The 23077-nt window shown below is 33.3% G+C and overlaps 1 protein-coding gene across 7 annotated transcripts in view; it reads right to left on the bottom strand.

The window, feature by feature from the left end:
- RFX3 (regulatory factor X3) overlaps positions 1 to 23077 on the bottom strand; it is a 293748-nt gene that overhangs the window by 36150 nt on the left and 234521 nt on the right. For 5 of the 7 annotated variants that reach the window (XM_045563482.1, XM_045563483.1, XM_045563478.1 and 2 more), the window contains 5 exons: positions 22128 to 22243; positions 21497 to 21651; positions 17442 to 17539; positions 14176 to 14325; positions 6296 to 6504 (listed from right to left, as the gene is read on the bottom strand). In XM_045563482.1, coding sequence (XP_045419438.1) covers positions 6296 to 6504; positions 14176 to 14325; positions 17442 to 17539; positions 21497 to 21651; positions 22128 to 22243 — 728 coding nt within the window. Of the gene's footprint in view, positions 1 to 6295; positions 6505 to 14175; positions 14326 to 17441; positions 17540 to 21496; positions 21652 to 22052; positions 22244 to 23077 lie in introns of those variants that run through there. The other 2 variants (XR_006737905.1, XM_045563484.1) reach the window with 2 other exon arrangements.

Genomic DNA, 23077 nt, shown 5'->3' with positions numbered 1-23077 from the left:
ATTCATATCATAAATAGTAGTTCTAGTGAATGATTCCTCAGAGTCAAATACCTTAATGAATTCCTTAAGTTTTTAATTTTATAGGTGAATTATTAAAAATAGATGAATGCTATCAATTATGTGCCAATGATATATGACAGAATCCTGTTTATAATTCTATCCATGCCCTTCTTAAAATTCAGTGACACATTATCCATTTGTAAAAATAATTTCTATGAATATAATATAATAGCTATTTGACATTAAATATTTCCTTTCCTATAGAAAATTTTTTGAAAAGCAAAGAATCCTCTACTTAAAAAAGCAAAAACAAAAAAGCACAGAAATAACAATATGTTATATAACATTTTTTACCCATACTAACACCAAATTGAAGTAAATAATTTTGAAAGTAATGCAGAAACAGAATATTTGCTCCTAATTGAATTTATCTTGCTGAAGAAGGCAAATATGTAAAATTTTTAAAATTTAAAGGGGAAGACAAATGGCTACCGAACATAAAAAAGTGATTAGTCTTATTCAAAATTAATAAAAATTAACGTAAGATACCATATATTGCCTATGGCACTGTAAGAAATTAAAAGACAGTGTTACAGAGGGTTTGGGAAAATAACCTCATTTACTGTCTCTGTGAGTATAAATTCACAAAACTTTTGCAGAGGGATTTGGTGATATTTGTCAACATTTGAAATGTCAAAATCTTTGAACTAGCAACCTAATTCTAGAAATTTACACAAATGAGCAAAGATAGTTTTAATTGCAGCAATATTTATACTCATGAGAAACTAGGGGAAAAAACTAAATATCCACCAGTAGGATGCTGATTAAGTAAATTATGGTTCATTTACATATGGAATTTTATGCAATAGTTTAAAATGAGGTAGACATACAGGTAATACCATAGAAAGAAGTCTATAATATAATATTAAGTTAAAGAATCAAAATATATGAGCTATTTATATAAAAACTCTCTATACAGTTTTAAAAAACACTCATCCCTAAATAAATGGGAATATATGATACTTTCCTAGCATTGAGATAGCACATTATTAAACTAGTATTAGTCACTTTAAAACATTCATACCCATTTACCTGAATTTATCCAAAGATGTATGTGCAATTATACATAATCATTACAGTATTTTTTAAAATTATATCAAAACACCAAAACCCATCTAAATGTTGAAGAATATGGGAGTAAGGTAATATTTAAGTAATGTATAAGACACATATAATGGAATATTGAGAGGACATTAAAAATTATTTTTCTCAAGATATTTAATCACAAGAAATGCTCAAGATATAATGTTAAAAAAATGTTAAGGGAAAATATAAGTAATAATCTATGGTAAACAACTGGATCCCAATTTTATTTAACACTTAAAGGAACATTTTATTGGTAGTAATTTCTAGTAGTAAAATTATGGGTGATTAGGTTTATTCTTTGTATAGTTTTTGTATTTCCCAGATTTTTAAAATGTGAATTCATATTAATTTCATGATAATTTTTAAAAAAATTTTTTTGAGACAGAGTCCTGCTCTGTTGCCTGGGCTAGCATGAGTGCCATGGTATCAGCCTCGCTCACAGAAACCTCAAACTCTTGGGCTCAAGTGATCCTCCTGCCTCAGCCTCCCAAGTAGCTGGGACTGCTGGTATTTGCTCCCAGGCCCCTCTAATTTTTTCTATTTTTAGTAGAAATGGGGTCTTGCTCTTGCTCAGGCTGGTCTCAAACTCCTGACCTCAAGAGATATTCCCGCCTTAGCCTCTCAGAGTGCTAGAATTTCATAATAAAATTTTTTAAAAAGATGATGTTCATTATAATATAGAAAAACAATACTGATTCGGTTGAATGTCAATAAATCTTTGCAGGGATAAATAATCACAGATATAGAATGGATTCTTTCCCTATGTATTCGTAAGTTCAAATTTTAGGACTTTATATTTCTCTCAAAATATAATAAACCTGAAATCATGCAAATGACTAAGGAGAATGTTCACAATGAGAGGTTTTCTGATATCATTATAGAAAAGCAAAGTCAATTTTTTCTAAGAGAATTCACATTTATTCATTTAATAGATATTTATCGTGCTCCTACTCTTTGCCAGCATATTGTTTTTGTCTTGTCAGACAAAATTTTGGTTTCAAAAGAGTTCACATTCTAGTAGGTAAGGCAGTCAATAAATATACAAGTAGATATAAAATATAAAGTTAGATAATGACAAATCCAATAAATCAGTGCAAGGGATTGGAGAGTGATGGAGGCAGGCATTCTAAGTTAGCATATGTGGAAAATTCTTTCTGAAGAGCTGATATCTGATAGGAAACTGTATTGAAATGAGGAAAGGAGCCATATGAGTGAAGAGTTTTCCAGGCAGAAAGGAAAGCACATGCAAAGACCTTGAGGCAGAACTATGTTTGATGTGTTCAGAGAACAGCCAGGAGGCCAGTGTGACTGCAGCACAGTGAGCAAAGAGAAGAGTATGTGATACAGCAGCTTGACTGTGTAGGGTCTTCTAGGCCATGGTAAGGCCTTTGGATTTTATTCTAAGTGTTTTAGAAACTTTTGGATGGTTACGCAATCACCTTATTTCAGCATAAAATGTACATGTAATACTAAATTCTGTTGGGAAATTTTTAAAAATCTGCTGACTTTGAATTATAATATCTAGTTATTTTTTAAAAATACTGATAAGTATGTCATAAAATTATTGTCATGTGTTTAGAAAAGAAGCAGTTGAATTGTACCATTAATGCTACGTCTACTTGATTCTCTCTGTGCTGGGCCTCTGCCCTACATGCCAAGTACTAAATGACACAATTAACAGTTTAATTGGAATCCTATTGTCCAATTTAGACTTCTGGAAGATATGTTGCAAAATTGACTGCACTGAATTTCATGTTGCTAAGTTACCATGAATTCAACTTTTAAAACCAGAGTTGTAAACATTAATTATTTTATAATGGATGAGAAATACCTTTGTGTGTTTATATTTATAACTCATGGTGTGGAAATTGAAACATATATCCTAACACATGATATTCAACCTGCCTCTGACTATTTGAGGATGGAGCACACATTTCCTAAGAATAAAGGTGAGAACACCACACCTGTGACCCTCATGTGAACTTTCTCTTTGAACAGGGTTTACAATTGATTCAAAAAGAGTATTATTTTTTGGAAGATTCATATATTGTCCAGTTGTAGGCAAACTAGGTTCCCCGTGCCCCCCTTCAAGCCACAGTATCAAAGCTATACATTCCATTCTTTAAAAATGGGATATTTGGATAACCTTTAGGGTGGCCCTGAGGAATACTCTCTTCCGTTATCCACAAAACACACAAGCTGAGAAATGGCCCACATAATTTCTCCATTTCTGCCCAAGAAAGGCGGTGATTTTCTTTTCCTGCCTCCTAGGGAGCCACCATTAGTCATTCAAAGCCAGCTTAGGCAAGGAGAGACCCCCATTTGAAGCAGAGCATGTTTGCAGCGATATATCAATGGCTGCTATCATGATTCTCTGCCAGTTCATTTCTATATTTCTATGCATGTAAATATATACATAGAATTTTAGAAATTATGAGCTTAAGTATCTGATTTCAGAACATGAAGGGTCTGTGTATATGATTGCCAAATTTACAATGGCATTTATGAGTTTACAAATTTTTGGCATTTGCAATGCTAAAAGCATGTTTAAAAATACTCTAATTCTGCTTCTTTGATAGTTTGTGAATGTAGTTTTCATTATTCAATATGTTTTTATGTCTCACTAAAAAACAGTTCAGATATTAAAATGCTCTTAAGTTTCTAAGCTATTGACTTTGCCTACCAGCAGGAGGTATGCATCTGTCTGAATGTGCCTTTCCTTCTGGGGCCCTGAACCGTACGCCTTCAAGTCTTTTTGAAATGAAAATAATAACCATAATAGTGTCTAATAATAACAAGCCAATTATCCCCAACTCAGGGAGGACAGAGGGCAGGCAAGTGATGATCCACTGGGTTTGTATATCTGCAGAGAACAAGAAATTCAAGTAAGTAATTTTCTCTCCTTTCAAGATACCTGCAACAGATCTCTGTGGAGATGAAGGCTCCAGGGGTGTACTTCTAAAATGATATCAACTAAATATAGGAAAGAAAAATCCCACAGGAAAGAGTAAGGGCAAGTCTGACACTAACAACATAAGAAAGCAGGAGGAAGGAAAAAAAAACCCAAAAAAACCCTTGCCTTTTCTGACTCTGCCTTTGGTCATAAAAGTTTTAGAATAGCCAGTCAGTGTTACTGCCATTTCCTCAATCACTCATGGAACACATATACCATTTATATTATTTTCTGGGAAAAAAACTGATGAATAAAAAATTAACTCAAGCAATGGGGAAAATATCTGAGATCTTAATGTTCCCAAATTAAAATTTTGAATTCCACCATTACTGCTAATGTTGTTGCTTCTACTTTGAGAACACTGTGACAATGCTTTTCAAGTCTTCCCCTAAAATCGAGGGAAAACTTAAAATTCTCATCAACATATTTCTTATTAACACCCAAATCCAAACCTAGCACTGGCTTCCCTAGAGCATTACCAGTGGGTCACAGAGTCAGAGAGCACCTTAATAATGTGCTTCTCAAATCATGTGAGCTAAAGGTATTAAATATATGAGAGGCATTATGTGAAATTATGCCACTACAAAAAACAAAAACAAGACAACAGCAAAAACTGGCTAGCTTTCTTTCACTGCACTGGACACTGGGCTAGACACTAGAAAGCTATTTTCAAAATGTAAGAATAATTTAACTCTTAATTCAACATATAGTGGATCTACACCTCTACTTCAGATTAAGAAATAAGAATTAGACCCAGTCAGTTGAGAAAAAGTCACTTATAATAAAAACCAAAGCAACTACCATCATAATTAATTGGTGGTCAAAACAAGATGGAAATCCTGTAGTCTGGGTTTACTGGGTTCTCAAGTACTACTAATTCCTAAATTCTGTTATTTATTCATATACTTTCCCTTCTCACAACTAGTTTTGGACTCACCACTGATATCCAGGTGATGACCATAGTGTACCTACAGCCAGGGTCAGGGCTGTCATATGGTCAGTACTTTCTGACATTTGCATGGCTGCAAAAAATCTAAATTAGAGACTGTCTATACTTCAGAGTAGATATGGCTTTTAGGCCTAAGTCAGTGGGGGCCAGCTTTATCTAAAGAAGCAAAAAAACAAACAAACCAAAAACCAAAAACCAAAAAAAAACTCTCAACACAAAGAACAAACAGCAGAGTTAAAAATATAACTTATCTAACTTATGAAATAGAAGTCCATTGTCAATTCTATCCTATGCATACATAGTATAATTGCTGACCTACACAGGTCATAAATACTATTTTTAACCCTTGTGGCAGAGCTATGGTCAACAGTTCATCCCAACATTTGATATCATATGTCATGTAATCAGAAAGCCTTTCTCCTCTGGGTGCTTCTATATCTACAAAAACATGTATTTCTGCCTACATTATTTTAGTCAAAAAGTGATTCATATTATTAATAAGGAATGTTACTGTCTACTTGATTACTGGGTGTGCATTAGAATCACCAGGAGAGCTTTTTGAAAGAAATAAAAATCCCGATTACCCATATTCCTAATCACTACCTCTTGACCACCAAGATTTTGATTTCATAGGTCTTGGGGGGCACGTAGGATTTTTTTTTTAACATTAAAACCTGGTGGCCAGGTTTGAAAACAATTGTAATTGATAAAATCAACAAATTAACTAGATGGTTCTGAGCATGCATGAGAATTACCTGGAGCACTTTTTAAAACACAAATTGCTGGGCCTTACCTCCACAGGTTCTGATTCAGAGAGATTTGGGGTGGGGGCCTAAGAATTTGTATTTCTAACACTTTTCCATCCAATTGATAGTGATGCCACTGGTCTAGGGACCACAAAAGCCTAAATGATGTATATTGCAAGAGGAAGGAAGGAGGACTGTAGCCCTGTTTCAATTGTTGCTGAACACAGTATCTAAACTGGAACCTGAGATGTTCCTATCTGAGACTATCTACGGCTTTGAGCAAGAGGATTTTTTTTCCTAGAAGAAAGTTTATTTCCCTAAATCTCCTGGTACATTTCCATGATGTTGTAATCATTGAGTTGGGTTGAAGATAGTTACAACAGGAAGTTTCCGCAAACTGAAATCTTCACTCATTTCTTTTGTCTGAGAAGCATGAGCACGCACACACACACATACTTGCAGAACATGAAGAAGAAAGCTTAAGGAGAATGAAGATGATACCTGTAGAAAGACCATTTTAGCAGAAATTGCCTGGCAGCTTTAGGAAAACTGGGTCTTCCTTCATAGGGTTTCAGTGCTTGCATCATGACGTTGTCAAGCCATGCGGCCCACTGCTCCAGGGTGCTCTGCTGCTGAAGAGTCATCTTGAAGTCTGTTTCTAGTCTCTGAACCATGTTGTCATCACACTGGCACACCCAGGAAGCCTGCTCCTGGGACAGTACACCCAAAGCAAAGGAAAAGTTCGACTCAGCATTTTTTTCATGGAATGTCAGCACACAGACCAGATGCAAGAATGGGAAATTATAATAAAAGCTTCACACAGTGAATCAAGAAAATGAACAACTACTTATCAGTTGTTAAGGAAACTAATACCACCTTTATCAGTTTTAGGGGATTAATATTTCTCCTTGCTTGCTCATTTTGGTACATGAAAAGTGATGTGATATATAAGTATAACTTGGTTTTTCTACATTAGCTAGCCTGTCTGTGTGAAAAACTAAAATACATGATTTAAAAAAAAATAGAAGCCTGAACCTACAGGCAAGATCTTCCATTCTATTCAGTTCTAATACTGCCTTCAAAATTCTCTCTCCCTCCGCCCCATTACATAAAACATTAAAGACAATTCATTTGAGAAGATTTAGGGTAAGTCAGATGGATAAAAACATTCAATTGGCCAAAAATGGTCCCTCAAGATTAAAACTGAAACAAACACTGAATGGTACTAGGTGGAAGCATATGGTGTTATGGGTTTTATGGATTGGGAATAGAAATCCCAAGGGCTATCAAGGCAAGACTATGAATGCAAATTAATTCGGAGAACTGAAAACAACAATAACAACAACAACAAAAACTCTTGAGAAATGTAGACATGCTTCTTGCCAAAAAAATTTGATTACTGCAATTTCCCTTCTGGTTCTGGTTGGGAAGTTTGATATTTGGTAATGGCAATGAAAACAGAAACTTCTAAGGCTATTTTTCAGTGGTTGTCATAAGTTTTATGATGTTTCCAGTGCTATGCTGTAAGATTAAAAAAAGAAAACACTTTTCTCTCAAGGTAAAAGTTATTTGGTAATACAATATTTGACTAGGTCAGATGACATGGATTTTAAACGAAGTCCTCAATTAAACTGACCTGAAGCAATTAATTTGATCTATATGGGCCTCAGTTTTTCTAGGCATAATATTAAAACAATAAAATTTAACAGAAATTTTTAAGTGGAGCTCATTGAATCTAGATAATTTTTTCAATATGGGCTTCTTTGGAGGGGTGTCTGTGAAGGTCCTAATTCTACATATAAAATCTTGTGAATATATATGTATTCTTCTGAAGAGTGTCTGTAACTTTTATTCTATGTGTTCTCAGAGGACAAGTTCATTCAAATTGACAATTTTAGCTGAATAAATACTTAATCCTCTAAGTTCTAGTATCTCTGCTGATCCTATAGATTTTACCTATTCAAGGGACATTTCCACCTTGAGGCACTTCAAATGCAAAATATTCCAAACTTAATTCATTTTATTTCCCCAGGGAAACCTACTGTTTCTTCTAATCTCAGCTGATGATATAATCCACTATCCTCCTTTCTCTTATCTAATTAATCGTAAATTCTTTCAGATGTTACCTCCCAAATATTACCTTTAAATGTTTTAAGTACACTAAAATGTGATTATAAAAAAACCTGAACATACAAATTAGCAACAAGAAACAAAATATTAAGAATACCTAAAATAGCAATGCTGAGATAACTATAACATATTGATGTATATAATTATTGTTTATGAATATGAATTATGAATATATTCATAACACAATTATTCATATTTATACAAACATTTTATAATATTTATATATTATATGCTTATTCACATATAAATGTTTAAAATAAAAGAGGATCATATTATACATTCTACTAGATATTCTGTTTAGTTCCACTTAACTGTATAGTATAACTATTTTTCCATGTAGGCAAATGTGCTCAATGAATGAACTTGTTTCATTTATATAACCAATCCCATACAGTTAAACATTTGTTTGTTCCAACATTTCACTATTATGAATAAAGCTGAAATTAGCAATCTTGTGTATTATATTTTTGCTTACTTTTCTACTTATTTCTCTATGAAGATTTACATAAAAATAGCTAAGATCTTACATACTGTCAAATGACTTCCAGAAATTTTATAGCAATTTATATTTCAAAAGAGCTCCAAGATAATTTTAAATGTTCTCGCCACAAGGAAATGATAAATATTTGAGGTGATGATATACTAATTTCCCTCATTTCATCATTCCAATGTTTACATGTATTGAAACATTACATTGTACCCCATAAACAAATACATTTATCATTTGTCAACTGAAAAAAAGAGTCTGTGAGAGTACCCAAGAAAGAATTTTAAACATCAAGAAAGTAACAGAGTAAAGTTACGTTTTCATTTGTTCATTCATTAGTGTAAGCATTATTTTATTGTCATAAAAACCCATAACACTATCTTAATTATTTTTAAGTGTAGAGCACAGCAGTGTTAACTATTAATATATATACTTTTTTATCTTGCAAAACTGAAACTGTATACCCATTTTAGGGAAGTTTTGTTGTTGTTGTTTATGTATTGATAATGGTAAGGAGGAACTTACTAGTATCTGTGGAAGAATATAATTTCATTTCTTACCATAAATTCAAACTCACTATTTACTTGGCAGTTTTATCATACTTGGCATATGATAATCTAAAACTTAACTTTGAGAAATAAAACCACAGAACATTTTTTCATCTTTTTGAGCTACTTTTTATTATACTTTATTTTACTACTCTCTAGAATGAAAATATACTAGCAATAGAATACATTGTAAATATCCCCTTGTGAGAGGAATTTAGATATTTCAATTCTATAATTTAAAAAGCTAAGGATGAATATTTAAAGATGTTCTTAGCTTAAAAAACATTATACCCAAAATGACAAGTAGTCAGAATATCAAAATCAGAATGGCTTTTAAATACAGAAACAAAAATATATGTAATAGTTAGGTTATCAAGTCAGACCACCCAAATCTACTTAGCCCATAATGTATTAGGTTACTAAGTATGAAATGTCCGATTTCCTTAAGTGCTAAGTTTGACAGCTGATATATCTGAATTTCATTTTGACACTTCTTGATTTTTTTCCCCATTGTGAAGGTACATCCTCAGTCTTTCAAATGCACATTTTGGTTTGTAATTATCTTTCCTATTTTTTTTAGAACAATTTTTGTGAAACCATGGATATGTCAAAAATTCATGTTATTTTCGAATACGAGTTCCATCATGGAACCATTGCAGCACAGACAGCTCAAAATATCATCGAAGTGTTTGGGAAGGATGTGGCTAATGAATGCACAGTATGTCAACAGTTTGAGAAGTTTCATTCTGGTGATTTTAATTTTGAAAGTGAGCCATGTGGATGACCTGAGACCAAGGTGGTTAATGATGAGCTGAGAGCTATAGTGGCAGCAAATCCATATCAACCTATGTGTGAATTAGCAGCCAGGTTTGACACATTATTCTAACAATATTTAACCATTTGGAAAAAATTGCCAAGGTAAAGAAGCTGTCCAGATGGGTATCAAATGAATTAAATGAGTATCAGAAGAGAAATCATCTTGAAGCTTGCCTTTCTTTACTGTCACAACATAAAGGCAAACTATTTCTACACCATATTGTTATGTGTGATGAAAAATAGATTCTTTTTGACAACTGCAAGCATTCAGCACAATGGTTGGATAAAGATGAAGTGCCAAAACACAGTCCAAAACCAAATATTTATCAAAAAAAGCTAATGGTGTCTATTTGGTGATCTATGGCTGGTATTATCCACTATAGCGTCATGAAACCTGGTGAATCAATTACAGTGGATGTCTACTGCACCCAACTGGACAAAATGATGAGGATGCTTGTGATTAAGCAGCTGAAATTGGTCAATAGAGACAGGCTAATCCTCTTGCGAGACCACATGTCACAAAAATCAACGTTGCTCAAACTACAGAGGCTGGGCTTAGAAACTCTCTGTCATCCACTGTATTCACCAGACCTTGTGTCAACTGACTACCACTTCTTCCAGGCTTTGGACCACTTCTTGCAAGGAAAAATATTCAATTCTCAATAAGTTGTGGAAAACACCTTTTGTGATTTCATCGCTACTTGCTCTCCAGGCTTCTTCGCTCCTGGCATAAACAAGCTACTGTTAAGATGGCAAAACTGTGTCAATAGTTAGGCGTATACTTTGATTAACTGTCCTGTTTCTTGTTTGAGATACAATAAACTAAACTTTTGATTCAAATACAGACATTTCATATTTAATGACTTAAAAGATAAAACATCATCCATTTATATTAAAAATTAGAGAGCAATATCATTTTAATACTATGAATTAAATGAAACAGAAAACCAATTATACTTCAATAGAAAAATTATCTTGAATGCATGAGGAAAAGAAGATTTAATTAGGATTTAATTAGAGGAGAATAAAGTGGTAAAAAAGAGATCTATGGATAATCTGAAAGGAACTTTCTAGTACTTTTAAGCTTTTATGGTATTGTAATATTGACACATGTAATTTAATTGTTTGTAACTGAAGTTACCTTACTACAAGAACATCACCCTTATATTTGTCAGTCTTAACTGAGGTGAATCTTACAGGGGCAGGGACAACTTTGAAATGAACAGGAGTGGGTGATCAAGGTGGAATGGGAGGCAGGGGACTCTGGGAAGACTTGGTAAAGCTTAGAAAATAAAAGGAAAGAAACAAGGGAGTTAAAGATGAAATATGCTACCTTGAAGAAGAGATTACTCATTAAAATAAACAGAACAGTGAAAAGTAAAATGTACAGGAAAATGAAGGGCTCGCCACCGTGTTCATGGTCCTCTGAAGAAAGGAAGGAAGTTTTGGAGGGCAGATGTTTAATCATACAGGTTCAGCACTAATGACTGTCATGGTAGACCCAGAAAAACTTGATAGTTGAAAATACAGGAAGAGAAAGGGTAGTCTCAAAGTTGGTGGGTGGAGGATAAGTAGTACAGAAGATATATAATTGACCATTTATATGCAAAGATGTTCTCAAGGTTAGTGTTTATAACCAGGGAAAGATTCATTTGCATAAATATTTCACAGGATTGCAAAGATACAAATACCACATGAAAATAATGCTAACAGAACATTTAAAACCTTTCTCAGATGTTCTTGGAAACCATTCTTAAAAATAGTTCCTGTTAATGGGCTTAAATTACTTTGTACAACTAGAAGTTGCCTTACTACTTCAACTTTCCTTAAGGTATTTTCAAAACATATCTTTTCTGAAAGAAGATTTGAAATAAACATTACAGTATGGATTTAAGGCTATATGAACTTTTAATATTCTCACTAAATCAGTTAATGTAAATTCCATTAAAATATGTAAAGTAAATGGTTTTGAAAACCTGAGACAGTTTGTTCTTGTAAAGGTTTTGTGTTTGCATGTGTATGTGTATGTATGTTTGCAGATAGATAAGATTTTAAAAACTTTATAAATTATCAGAAGTTTGAACCAAATCCATAGAAGTCATAATGAGCTTAAATAATTTATCATATCCTAAAATGGATCAAGTTTAAATATTACTTTTTGATATATTTTAATGATAAAACTAGACCAGAAGTAAAGATTAAAATTTCTAGGAAATGTAGTAATTAATAATTAGTTTATTTTTTAAAAAAATGAAATTTTTAACAGCTTCATTGAGATATAATCCACTTATCATATAATTCTCCCATTTAAAATATATAGTTCAAAGGCTTCTTCTAAGTATATTCATACAGGGTTGTACATTCCTCACTACAATCAATTTTAGAACTTTTTCATTTCCACAAAAATAAACCTACTGCCCCTATGTATCACCTTCCAATTCCCTCAGTCCCCCAGCCCTAGGCAGCCACTAATCTACTTTCTGTCTCCATAGATTTATCTATTCTGGACATTTCAAATAAATGGAATATGCAATAGGTGGTCCTTTGTACCTAGATTCTTTCACTTAGCATAATGTTTCCAAGGTGCATCTATGTTGTAGAATGAACCAGAACTTCATTTCTTTTTATTGTCTAATAGTATTACATTGTATAGATAAACCACATTTGTTTGTCAATTTGTCAACATTTGGGTTATTTCCACTTTTATGTGGCTAATATGAATAATGCGGCTATGACCATCTATGTATAAGTTTTTGTGTGGACATGTTTTCATTTCTCTTGGGTATACACCAAGGACTGGAATTGCTGAGTTGTATGGTAATTCTACATTTATCTTTTTGAGGAACTACCAGACTGTTTTCCAAAGTGGCTGTAGCATTTTACATTCTGACCAGTAGTGTATGAGGTTCCAATTTTTCTACATCCCCACCAACACTTGTTATTATCTTTTTGATTATACTGATTTTACTATGTATGAAATGGTATCCCATTGTGGTTTTGACTTGCATTTCTCTAGTGGCTAATGATATTGAGCATCTTTCCAGGTGCTTATTGACCATTTGCATGTTTTCTGTGAAGAAATGTCTATTTAGATTTTTGCCCATATTTAATCAAGTTGTCTTTTTATTATTGGATTATCATGTTTTTTTATATATTCTGTTAATATATGCAATTCCTCTCTTAGATACATGATTTGCAAAAATTTTCTCACATTTTGTGGGTTATCATTTCACTTTCTTCTCTCTCTCTCTTTTTTTTTTTTAGAGACAGGGTCTCACTTGCTTGCCTAGGCTGGGATTTAGTGGTATGGTAATAGCTCACTGTAGCCTCAAACTCCTGGGCTCAAACAATCCTCCTGCCTCAGATCCTCCTGAGTAGCCAGGATCATAGGTATACACCACTATGCCTGGCTAATGATTTTGTTCATTTTTGTAAAGATTTTGCCTGGGTCTCACTATGTTGCCCAGGCTGGTTTGGAACTCATGGGCTCAAGCCAGCCTCCTGCCGTAGCCTCTCAAAGTGCTTAAATGATTAAGAGTGAGCCATCACACCTGGCCTCATTTCACTTTCTTCATGGTCTCTTTTGAAACCCAAATATTCTAAATTTTGATTATGTTCAGTTTACGTATTTTTTCTTTTGTTGCTTATGCTTTTGGTGAGCACTAGTATTATTTTTATGTGGTAACAATTAGAATCATTGCTTTTTCCTCCAGTATCAGAAATAAAATATTTGTTGAAATCCTATAATAATATTTTTAACTTAGCTTTTTTAAAAGTGTACTTTACAGTACAGATGAATAGTCTCATCACAAGGTTAAAAAATACTTTTTTCATTTGAACTATCAAAATAGCCAAGCTTACAGCATCTAATTCTTTCCAAGTGAACAAATATTTAGTAGGCACCTATAGTGAACTCTTAAATAGAGCTGTTCTTAGTTCTTTGAAGCTAGGGCACTATACTAACAGAAATGTTTCTGCATATCATGGTAAAAATTACTAAATATGTAAATAATAATCTAAGATAGGTGTTATAAGGTGTGAAAAGTAAAAGCCCAGAGTAGTTAAGTAACTTGCTTAAGATCCCACAGCTGGTAGATGGAAGAGTTTAATTTCTTGCCTAACTTCAATGACTATGATCTTCATTACTCCAATAACTATTCAGCAAACCCTGGTAATATATTATGTTGTCTTCTAGGACTATTAATCTTAGCTGACTTAAACCACAAATACTGGAGCAGTAAAGTCACATCTGAATAAAACTCCTCTGTTTCAGAATTTAGTGAATATAGACGCTATCTGTGTACAGATGAGACTTCAAAAAGAAATTTAATGATACTAATTAAGAAGAACAAATTGGGAATCTTTCCTTAAAAGACAAGTTTTGCAAGAAAACAGAGTACCTGGACATTGGCAAAGTCGACACGGTTGAGGTCATTGAGCATCTGGTTGATTTGGGAAGTGTTCTGAAGTACTGCACGAGCTGCCTGGGCCAGGTGATTGAGCGATGTGTATCTTCGCAGAGTCTGGGCAAAGGCACTTACAGCGGCAACCTGTAAAGAAATCCAATTAAGTTGGGATTCCTTTTTCCTCCAGTAAAAGAAGTCACTGCAATCTTCAGATCTTTTTTTCCTTGCCAAATTTTAAATGCTTTCCTCTGACACTTATTTCAAATTCATTTGGTGAGATAGTTTACTTGTAAATTATAGCATCTAAATCTCTAAGCCAAGTATTATTTTCCTTTTGAGTAGGTTGAGGTCAAGACTAAAACAAACTCCCACATTCTTTCACATCTGAGTGCAGCATTAATTAAACCAGTCTTGCAAATAACTACTCACCCACAGCAAGAAATGACTTTGTCTATGGAAGCAGAAAAAAATGTTGGTTTTCATTCCTTTTTTACTGTTTTTTTAGGACAGTCAACTAGAAACTAGGCAGATTAAAAAAAATTCTTTTTATTTGGAAAACCAAACTATACATCCTTTCTTTTTAAATTGGACTAAAAAAATACATTTCAGAGAACTACCATTCAGATTTACTCTTATTACCTTTACTTTATAGAATCCTGGGTAATTTTAAGGTTAGAGAGTTCATCATAACCTTTATTAGTAAATATATAGCTAATAAACTTATCAGAGGCGAACAACTAAAATAATTCTTTTTAGGAATTTAAATTTTTTTAAAAGGGCTATCCAGGAAATCTCCATTTGCCTCTCAAAATCTACTTTCTGTTCTTCTCCATCCTGCTCTGTGCCCAGGAAGACTAACCTGAATGGACTACATTAACCTCCTCCCTTGTCCCCTGGCTTTCAGCTGGGTTTGACCAGTGATAGGCACTGGTAGGAGATTAAAGGATGGGAAGAATGGTTAGAACGGTTAGAGTGTTGATTCCCTACAATCTCTGCTGTCTTCCTGTTTGAGGAGAGCTTGCCTTTCTTTTTTAAGCCCACTACAGTCCTTGGGAAAAAAAACGGGATCTCCTTATGACATAGATTTCACCCCTAATCCTTCAGACCTAGGGATCGTTAGGACTTCCCACTATTGCAAGCCCTGGAGTGCTTTACCATTCATCCTTGGTTTTCTCAAATTCATACATTTGGAAATAAACTCTTCTTAAGCTCTCGTCAATTATCCCTCCCCCTCCCTCTGGATGCACCATTTGTTTCCTGTTGGAACCCTGAATGAACCAGTTTGTGTTGAAAGATATCAAAGATAATGCCAAAAAAGTCTAGATAAATATATAAATCTCATAATCTCATGGAAATTTGTTACATGCACAGTACATCTAATGATTCTAACCTTTAAAAAAAGTTAAAAATTTCAACATATTTATAGAATATAAGGTATTGCATTAAATATAAGGTATTGCATTAAATCACTCTGGGTATATAAACAGCAAGTAGTTGAACAATCAGTTGGCTGAATGGTAGAGAGTATTCTCAGGGTAAAGAATGCTCTATCTTGATAGTTACATACCCTCAAAAATGAGTCATCCCTTTTCCATTTTTGTGGTTTATATTAATCTAGTACATACTAAGTGGTATTATCTTGTTCAATTCTCATAACCATCTGTTAGACACATACTATGATTTAAACAGGTTAAGTACTTTGCTCAAGGTTGCATAGAAACTCCATTATAGTGGTGGGATTTGAACTCAGGCATTTTGATTCTGACATTCACGGTGGTGGCAATGCTGTTTCCTCTATCATGGTAAATTGCCTTCATTCATCGAGTGCTCAGTGGAAAAATGGCTGCATTATCAGTGAAAGTGGAAGAGCAGAAGGCACCCTCCACCCCAGTAAATCATCCAAATCAACCCTGGAGGTCAATGAGATGGTCAATGTTGCAGCTGAACTGCTATCACGTTCACTTTGATGACACTGGGAAGGGAAGCAGTCTTGGCTGTTTCAGGTATTGTTATGAACATGACTGAAGTTGCAAGTTTGCAAGTTGGAAAAAATTCCTCTATCATAATCAAATAGCAACTTTTTTTTTTTTTTTGCCCACCTCAATGTGGTACTCAACAACAGCACTGCCAAAAAGAACTTTCTGTGATAATGGAAATGCACTGCATATGTGCTGTCCAATATGGTAGCCACTAACCACAGCGGGCTTGAGCACTGAAATGTAGCTAGTGTAAGAGCTAAATTTTTCATTTCACTTCATTTTAATTTAAAACTCAAATGTAAAGAGCCACATATGGCTAGCCCTACTGCACTGATAGCACAGCTCTAGAGCAACAATCTAAGGTGGGCTTATCAATAAAATGTTGCCTTCTCTATGTTTCAGAGAGAGGAAGTTTTACTGTAAACTTTAAGTCAAAGCAGCAAGAATGGGGAGCTACTTGTGTTCCCACAAAAACTTAGCAGTCACAAGAACTTCAATTTATCAACTTTGCCCTCAAATTGAAAGATAAGGCATATTGTTAGAGTCTGATAGTAAATACAGTCACTGACAAAAAGCCACAATTGTGATTTCTGGCACCAAAATTTAGATAAAATTTAGAATCAGTCCAATCTTGCCATGGGGATATGTTCATAGATTAGCATAAAGTAACATAGCTAGTAGTGGACAAAGTGGAGACTAGAATTCATATTCTAGCTAAATAATCCATATTCCTGAGATACACTTATAAATTATGAGATAATGTTCACTTGAAATGATTACTTGATTCACAAAAGCAGTCACCAGTGTTGAAAAACAAAACATCCTGAAAAATCAAAGGAACGTTAATTTACATGAACTTTTCAGAATACAGTAAGTATAGTAGGGAATTTAAAAAATCTAAAATTCCTTCAAATGGGAACTATTTTAACATCCTAGGGCCTAGGCTATTTTTTTTAATATTTGAAATTAAACATATATAGTTTATATGTTTCTGATACATAGTTAGAATATATATATTCTGACATATTGTTTAGAAAAGGGCTTGGAAATGCACTACACTTAAAAAGTTTCACTGTTCTCTTTGAAAGGAATATCATCAAACATCTTTTATGTAAATTCTTTTTTACATGATTATAAAATTAAATATAAAAATCAGTTTTAAAAGATTCTATACATTATAACATTAACACTGTACATGATATCATTTGATAGGACATAAAGTTCATATAGTTCATAACAATTTATTAAACACAAAAGAAAAAGCAAAGACATAAAGTATACCTTGGTTTGTATCATTCTCTGTGGAATATTGTTCATGGCATTGGAAAGCCAACCTTCAAGGCTTTTTGCAAAATTTCGAATGGCTTGGGTCAAGGCACCTAAATGTTAAAGAACAAAAGCAGAACGAAAAAGACACCAAAGAACATTAATCTTTATGCCAGAATATGTGTACACAACATCTCATATAGCACAAGATTCATATTGTCTTCATTGAGGAAACTTTATTTAACATTATTCCTAACTTTTTAAAGCATTCCAGAATTACTATTTTGGGTTTTTCTTTTAAAGTTATTTTTCCCCAGATACTTATAACATTATGTTGGGAAACAAAAACATACAAACATTTTTGCTTACAACAACATATACCAGTTGTGAATATACTTATGGAATTTTCTACCTCAGACAAAACATTGTTTTCATTAACAGTTTTCTGCTAAAAGGCTACATATTTTCTTTATAAATTCTTCATTTTAATTTTTTCAAGCTCTTAACCTATTTTCATTTCTTTAGTTAAAAAGAAAAATAATGCAAAGCTTTTTCTCTTTCTCTATGCATCTATTTACTGAGAACCTATGAATTGGAGTAGTTATTTCTCATTCTTGTTGAAAAGAAAGGTAAAAATTTAAATTGTCTGACTTGAAAATTCTGGATAACTATTTTCTATTTCACTTGGCAGCTAGAGACAAAAGATCAGTGTGATAAAATTGCTGTCACAGAAACCAATATTCTTAAGATATTCCTAAAATAGTTCATTCTACATTCTTTATATATCTGTTGAAACTTGAAATAGGGATAGGTCCCATGACAGAAGATTTTATGGTGGTCATTCAATGATTAGAAGCATCTTCAGTTACCAGTGATGACTATGACTATTTTATAAGAAGAGAACTGTTTACTGAGATTGCTATACATTAGGAGACAGAATTATTCTTGTTCAACAAGTAATTCAGTCAATAGTATTTTACTTCTTCTGTGCTCAAGGCTCTGTAGAGAGTAGTTTTAGATATTTAATAGATAAGTGTTTGAAACACCTGCAACATAAAATTTGTCTGCACACGTTCTCTATAATGTGGTAAGCATCAAAATATATAGTCTACTATTAGAAACAGAGAAGTTACAGTTTTAGCCAAGGGTCCCAAGAATATTAATGTTATTATGGGATTAAATTCCTTGGTTTTTCTTTCTGTGCTCAAATAAGTCTGACATGTTTCTCTATTACTTTTGTTAAAAGCAGGTTGTAGAAATAATTTAGTTTATTCAAGGCATTTGTAAAAGATATAAATTTTACTATTCTAATAATAAAAACATCCAAAGTGTTTTTTAAAAGATTTGTTTAACTGGTCAAAACTAGAGAGAAGAGATTGGAGAAGACTAAATTTTGGTTAGGAAAAACACTCAAGACAGTGTGGACTCAACCACAAGACTCATCTACTAGAAACACTGAATAGGCAATTTCTTGAGAACTAACCTTTTGAAATCTCTAAAGCTCCCCACTTTATCCAAAAAAGAAAAAAGGGAAAGAAAAATATTTTTCTGTTGTATTATGTACTAGAACCATGGAGGACAGGCATGAATGGAAATGAAAAAGAGTGAAAAAAATTAACAATACTTTTTGAAACAGTAAAATTTTGTTCAAGATTCAATTTGGCAATCTGTATTTTCCATGTTTCCAACAATTAATATACAATAATTATTTAATCTGAAAAAACCCAAGAACCTATACATGTTACTTTAAAAAAATTTATTATTGGCTTTGTTTTATCTTGATGTAAGGGAGATTATAAAATGAAAAGATATATTTTGTATATTAAATAATTGTGAGAGTTTTACTTTTTTGCACTAAAAGACAATCTGGGCCACCTTTAATTATACTCATAATTGTACATTTAAGTGTTACCCGTTGAGTTCTTATACAATACTGTACAATTAATGTTTTCTGCATTTTCAGATAAATGTATTTTAGAATATAGTAGCTTCAAGCTGACTTTAAATTAGTGTGATATGCAGACTTTTTTTAAGCTAAAAAAAGAAATCCCATCTGGACAGAAAATGGTAGAGTGAAGTACTAGTAGCAAGGAAAATACAATTTTTAAAAATAAAATTAAGTTTGCTCTCTCTATAGGGATTCATGTAAGTACAAAATTGTGCAGATTGACTCTGACAACTTTCAAAGGCTCATGAATGAATAGTTTGGAATTTAAAATCTATTCCAAAGCTGACTTGTCTCAACCTGCTCAAGATTAATATTAAAATGCACACAACCAGAAGATAGCTATCTAAATTGTATTTTAAGCTTTATTTTGCTAAGCCTCATTGTAGAATGAGAATTAAATTTCCAAATTTCCTTGGGAGAGTAGTACATTAATGTACCTTGTAATTTAAGAAAAACTATAAAACTATTCTGCTGAATGTAGAGACAAAATACTTGACAGAATACTCTGGTTTTCAAATCAAAATTTGCAAAAGACAAAGGTCAAGTGTATTGTGTACTTAAAATTGTGTGGCTTAAAGCCAACTAAAATTCATACAAGATTTAAATTAGGGAACTGTTAAGTTCACAGGTTAAATTCTTATGATGCTGATACAGAAGCAAAAGATTTTAGAATTATTTAATGAATATTGATGTTGTTAATATGTCTCAAAAAAGAAAGCGCCCACTGACATCCCTTCTTAAATCTCATCGGAGAAATTGTATGTTGGTGGCAAGAAGTCATAGGCTAATGAGCTTCCCTATGCAACTTCTTTTAAATATCTCTGGAGATTATCATTCAGAGCACAGGGAGCAAGAGAAAAACAAGGAAAACCAGATTCCAGAACATAAATCCGTAGAGAATTTACACAGTGAAATTTTCCATGACAACATCACTTTTAATCAATCTTTAGTCAGGAAACTTGGTACAGATATAGTGGAACATATTATCAATGTATAAAATTGTGAGACAATTTCAGCTAGATTTTTAAAACTTATTCCTATATAAATTTATGTGTGTTCATTGATGTTATATATAAATACATTTAAGCATCTATTTTAAGGTGGTAGGGAACATATTAAAGAACTCATACCTTCAACTGTTGTCTATTGTATTTAGAAAAAAAGAAAGTATAAACATACAATGTTAATATTGTCACTTTTTCTTCTACAAAATTCCTATTTTTATATTTTCTAGAGTAATTTAACACAAATCATTTGCAAACATTGTACTTGAAGTACATGGTTGCCAATTTCACAAGCTACATGATTGCTTTTACTTTATTAATGCCTGTGTAGAGTAGAACTGCTCTGTTTCTTTAAAAGTTAAGGTCACTAGTATGTGCTCATATAGATGTAGGCATAAAATAGTTTCAACTGCCTCTAACAGTCTCTGTAATAGCATTTGTATTGACACTTGCAGATAATAGCTTTGTTTGCTACAAAGTATTTTAAAAAGCATCATCACTTAAGAAGGTAATCTAACCGTATCTATGTAATTCTCATTTTCTTCATAGTGGGATTACAATGCTCGTGTAGTTACACAGATTTTTCTCTCAAAATGCCAGTTAACCATTACTGTTAATGGAAACTGCATCTGTAGTTCTTAACATGATGTAGGTGACAAAGTAAGTGCTTTTATAAAGGAATTCAACTTCACTAGAAATCAAGATAAATTCATTTCAAATCAAAAGCAACCACAAAAGAGGCTGGCCTAGCAATTACAGATTTCAGTAATTTTTGGGTTTATGAAGGGGACTGTGTCCTTGGGTAGAATAATTTTTATATGGCTGACTGGCCTGGGAGTGTTCTTGCAATTAGTTTATTAGGGCTGTCACATCTACAGGTTGGCTTTTTTTTTTTTTATCAAAAAGAAAATGAGAGATTGGAAAACAGATCATTTTTTCCCCTTTTACTACAGTTTTGTTTCTCAGCTGCTTTCATGCAATAGTCCGTGTTGCGTGCTTTCTGTTTGGCAAATCTAAACGAAATTAGAATAATTCTAGATTGCAGTGTCACTTCCCAAAACTTCCTGGGTGGAATGTATGAGAACAAAAGCATCCGTACTTGTCTGCATTTAACTTACTAGGAATAGGTCTAAGGACGTCGGGGATGAGAATCTCCACCAAAGCCTGGTACATCCCATGGTCACAGTTACACATCCATTTCAGGATAGACTCATGTTTGCACAGAGTTATCAGCTTTGCTTTCGGAAGTCGACTTTCTATTTCACTCAGATTGCTGGTGTGAATAAATGTAGCAAATGAATAGATGGCAAATGAGGATAAAAAAGAAAATGGACTTTAAAAATAGTTTAAATTTACCAAATATTAGAGGTTAGAACTATACCACCATTGCACTGGTGCCATATGGCTGGAGATATATATATATAGATAGATAGATATATAAAACACTCCCCCAGAGCTTCCTATGCACATTAATATTTTCTGACGGTATGAAAGGCAGATACAATAATAATTCCATGAGGATGAAATAACTCTACTGCAGTCCCCCAAATCAATAAAAATGGGAGCTACATAAACACACTGAAACTTCAAGAGAGCAGTTTGTGGTTTATTTCTAGGATGGCCAAAGCATCAATCTAGTTACTTAATGTTATCAGGTAAGGTTCACAACTGGTATACATATCTCTAATTTATTAGCTGTGACATCTACTCAGCCATGAAAAAGAATTGGAAAAGCTTATGGATTCTGACCTTGATTCAGTAATGGTAGTGCCATCAGCTGGAGTAGAGGGAGAATAGCGCCAGAATGTTTGCCACAATTTTTCTATCAGGCTAAATTGAAGATTCACCACAACATCCAGTATTGCCTAAAAAACAAAATGGTATCAGCATTACCTCACAATAGTACTTATGGGGATACGTTAGGAGAACCTAATATGATGAGATTTTATATGGTAAAGATCTCTCTTGGGCCCATAAGTTGACATGGTGAAACTGAATTAAATTTTATCAATGGAAGTAGAAGAATCAAAAATCAAAGAAATTAGCTAGGAAAAAAAATAGAAAAAAAAAAAAAAACCTCTTGAAAGATTAAGCAGGATAACACATTCCTCTCATAATGGCCTTATACCCCATCTTCAATTTTACCTCTCTTTTCTCCTTCATTTTCATGCTTGCTTTCCTTCTTCTCCATTTTTTTCTTACTTTTCTTTCATTCCTTTACCTACTGCTGCCTTCTGCCTACATAGTTGCTGCCACTCTACCTATTCTCAGACCCTGAAGGGTACAGAACACAGATTCAATTTACATTAGTCCTCTCTGGGCTAGGTAAAGTTACTGGGGATCAAAGAGGAGAGAAGTGCAGGGTGTGAAGGTGCTTATGTGTGGCAGATGGAGTTAGGGCTGAATAAGCTCTGTCTAAGGCTGCTGACCACAGGCTCCAGGGTGTTCCCAGCCAGGCAGAAGCTGCAGCAGAAACTATGGAGTCAGCAGGCCTTGAAAGGATAGTGCCTCTCTGGGCATAGCAAGCAATGCCTTTCACTCAACATTAGAGAATCTAATCCTCTATCTTCACACTTCCTTTAGAGGACAGCTTTAAGATTGTTCCCCCTTTCTAATATTGGGGCATCACTTCCTCTCTCTTCTTAATTTTATCTCTAAAGCCATTTACCAGCTGCATCAAAGGCATTTTTTTTACAGTG

Source organism: Lemur catta, chromosome 10 (genome assembly GCF_020740605.2).
Source record: "Lemur catta isolate mLemCat1 chromosome 10, mLemCat1.pri, whole genome shotgun sequence".
NCBI classification, from domain to species: Eukaryota; Metazoa; Chordata; class Mammalia; order Primates; family Lemuridae; genus Lemur; species Lemur catta.
The sequence above is the reverse complement of the archived record's forward strand: the minus strand, read 5'-3'. Positions and strand labels throughout refer to the sequence as shown.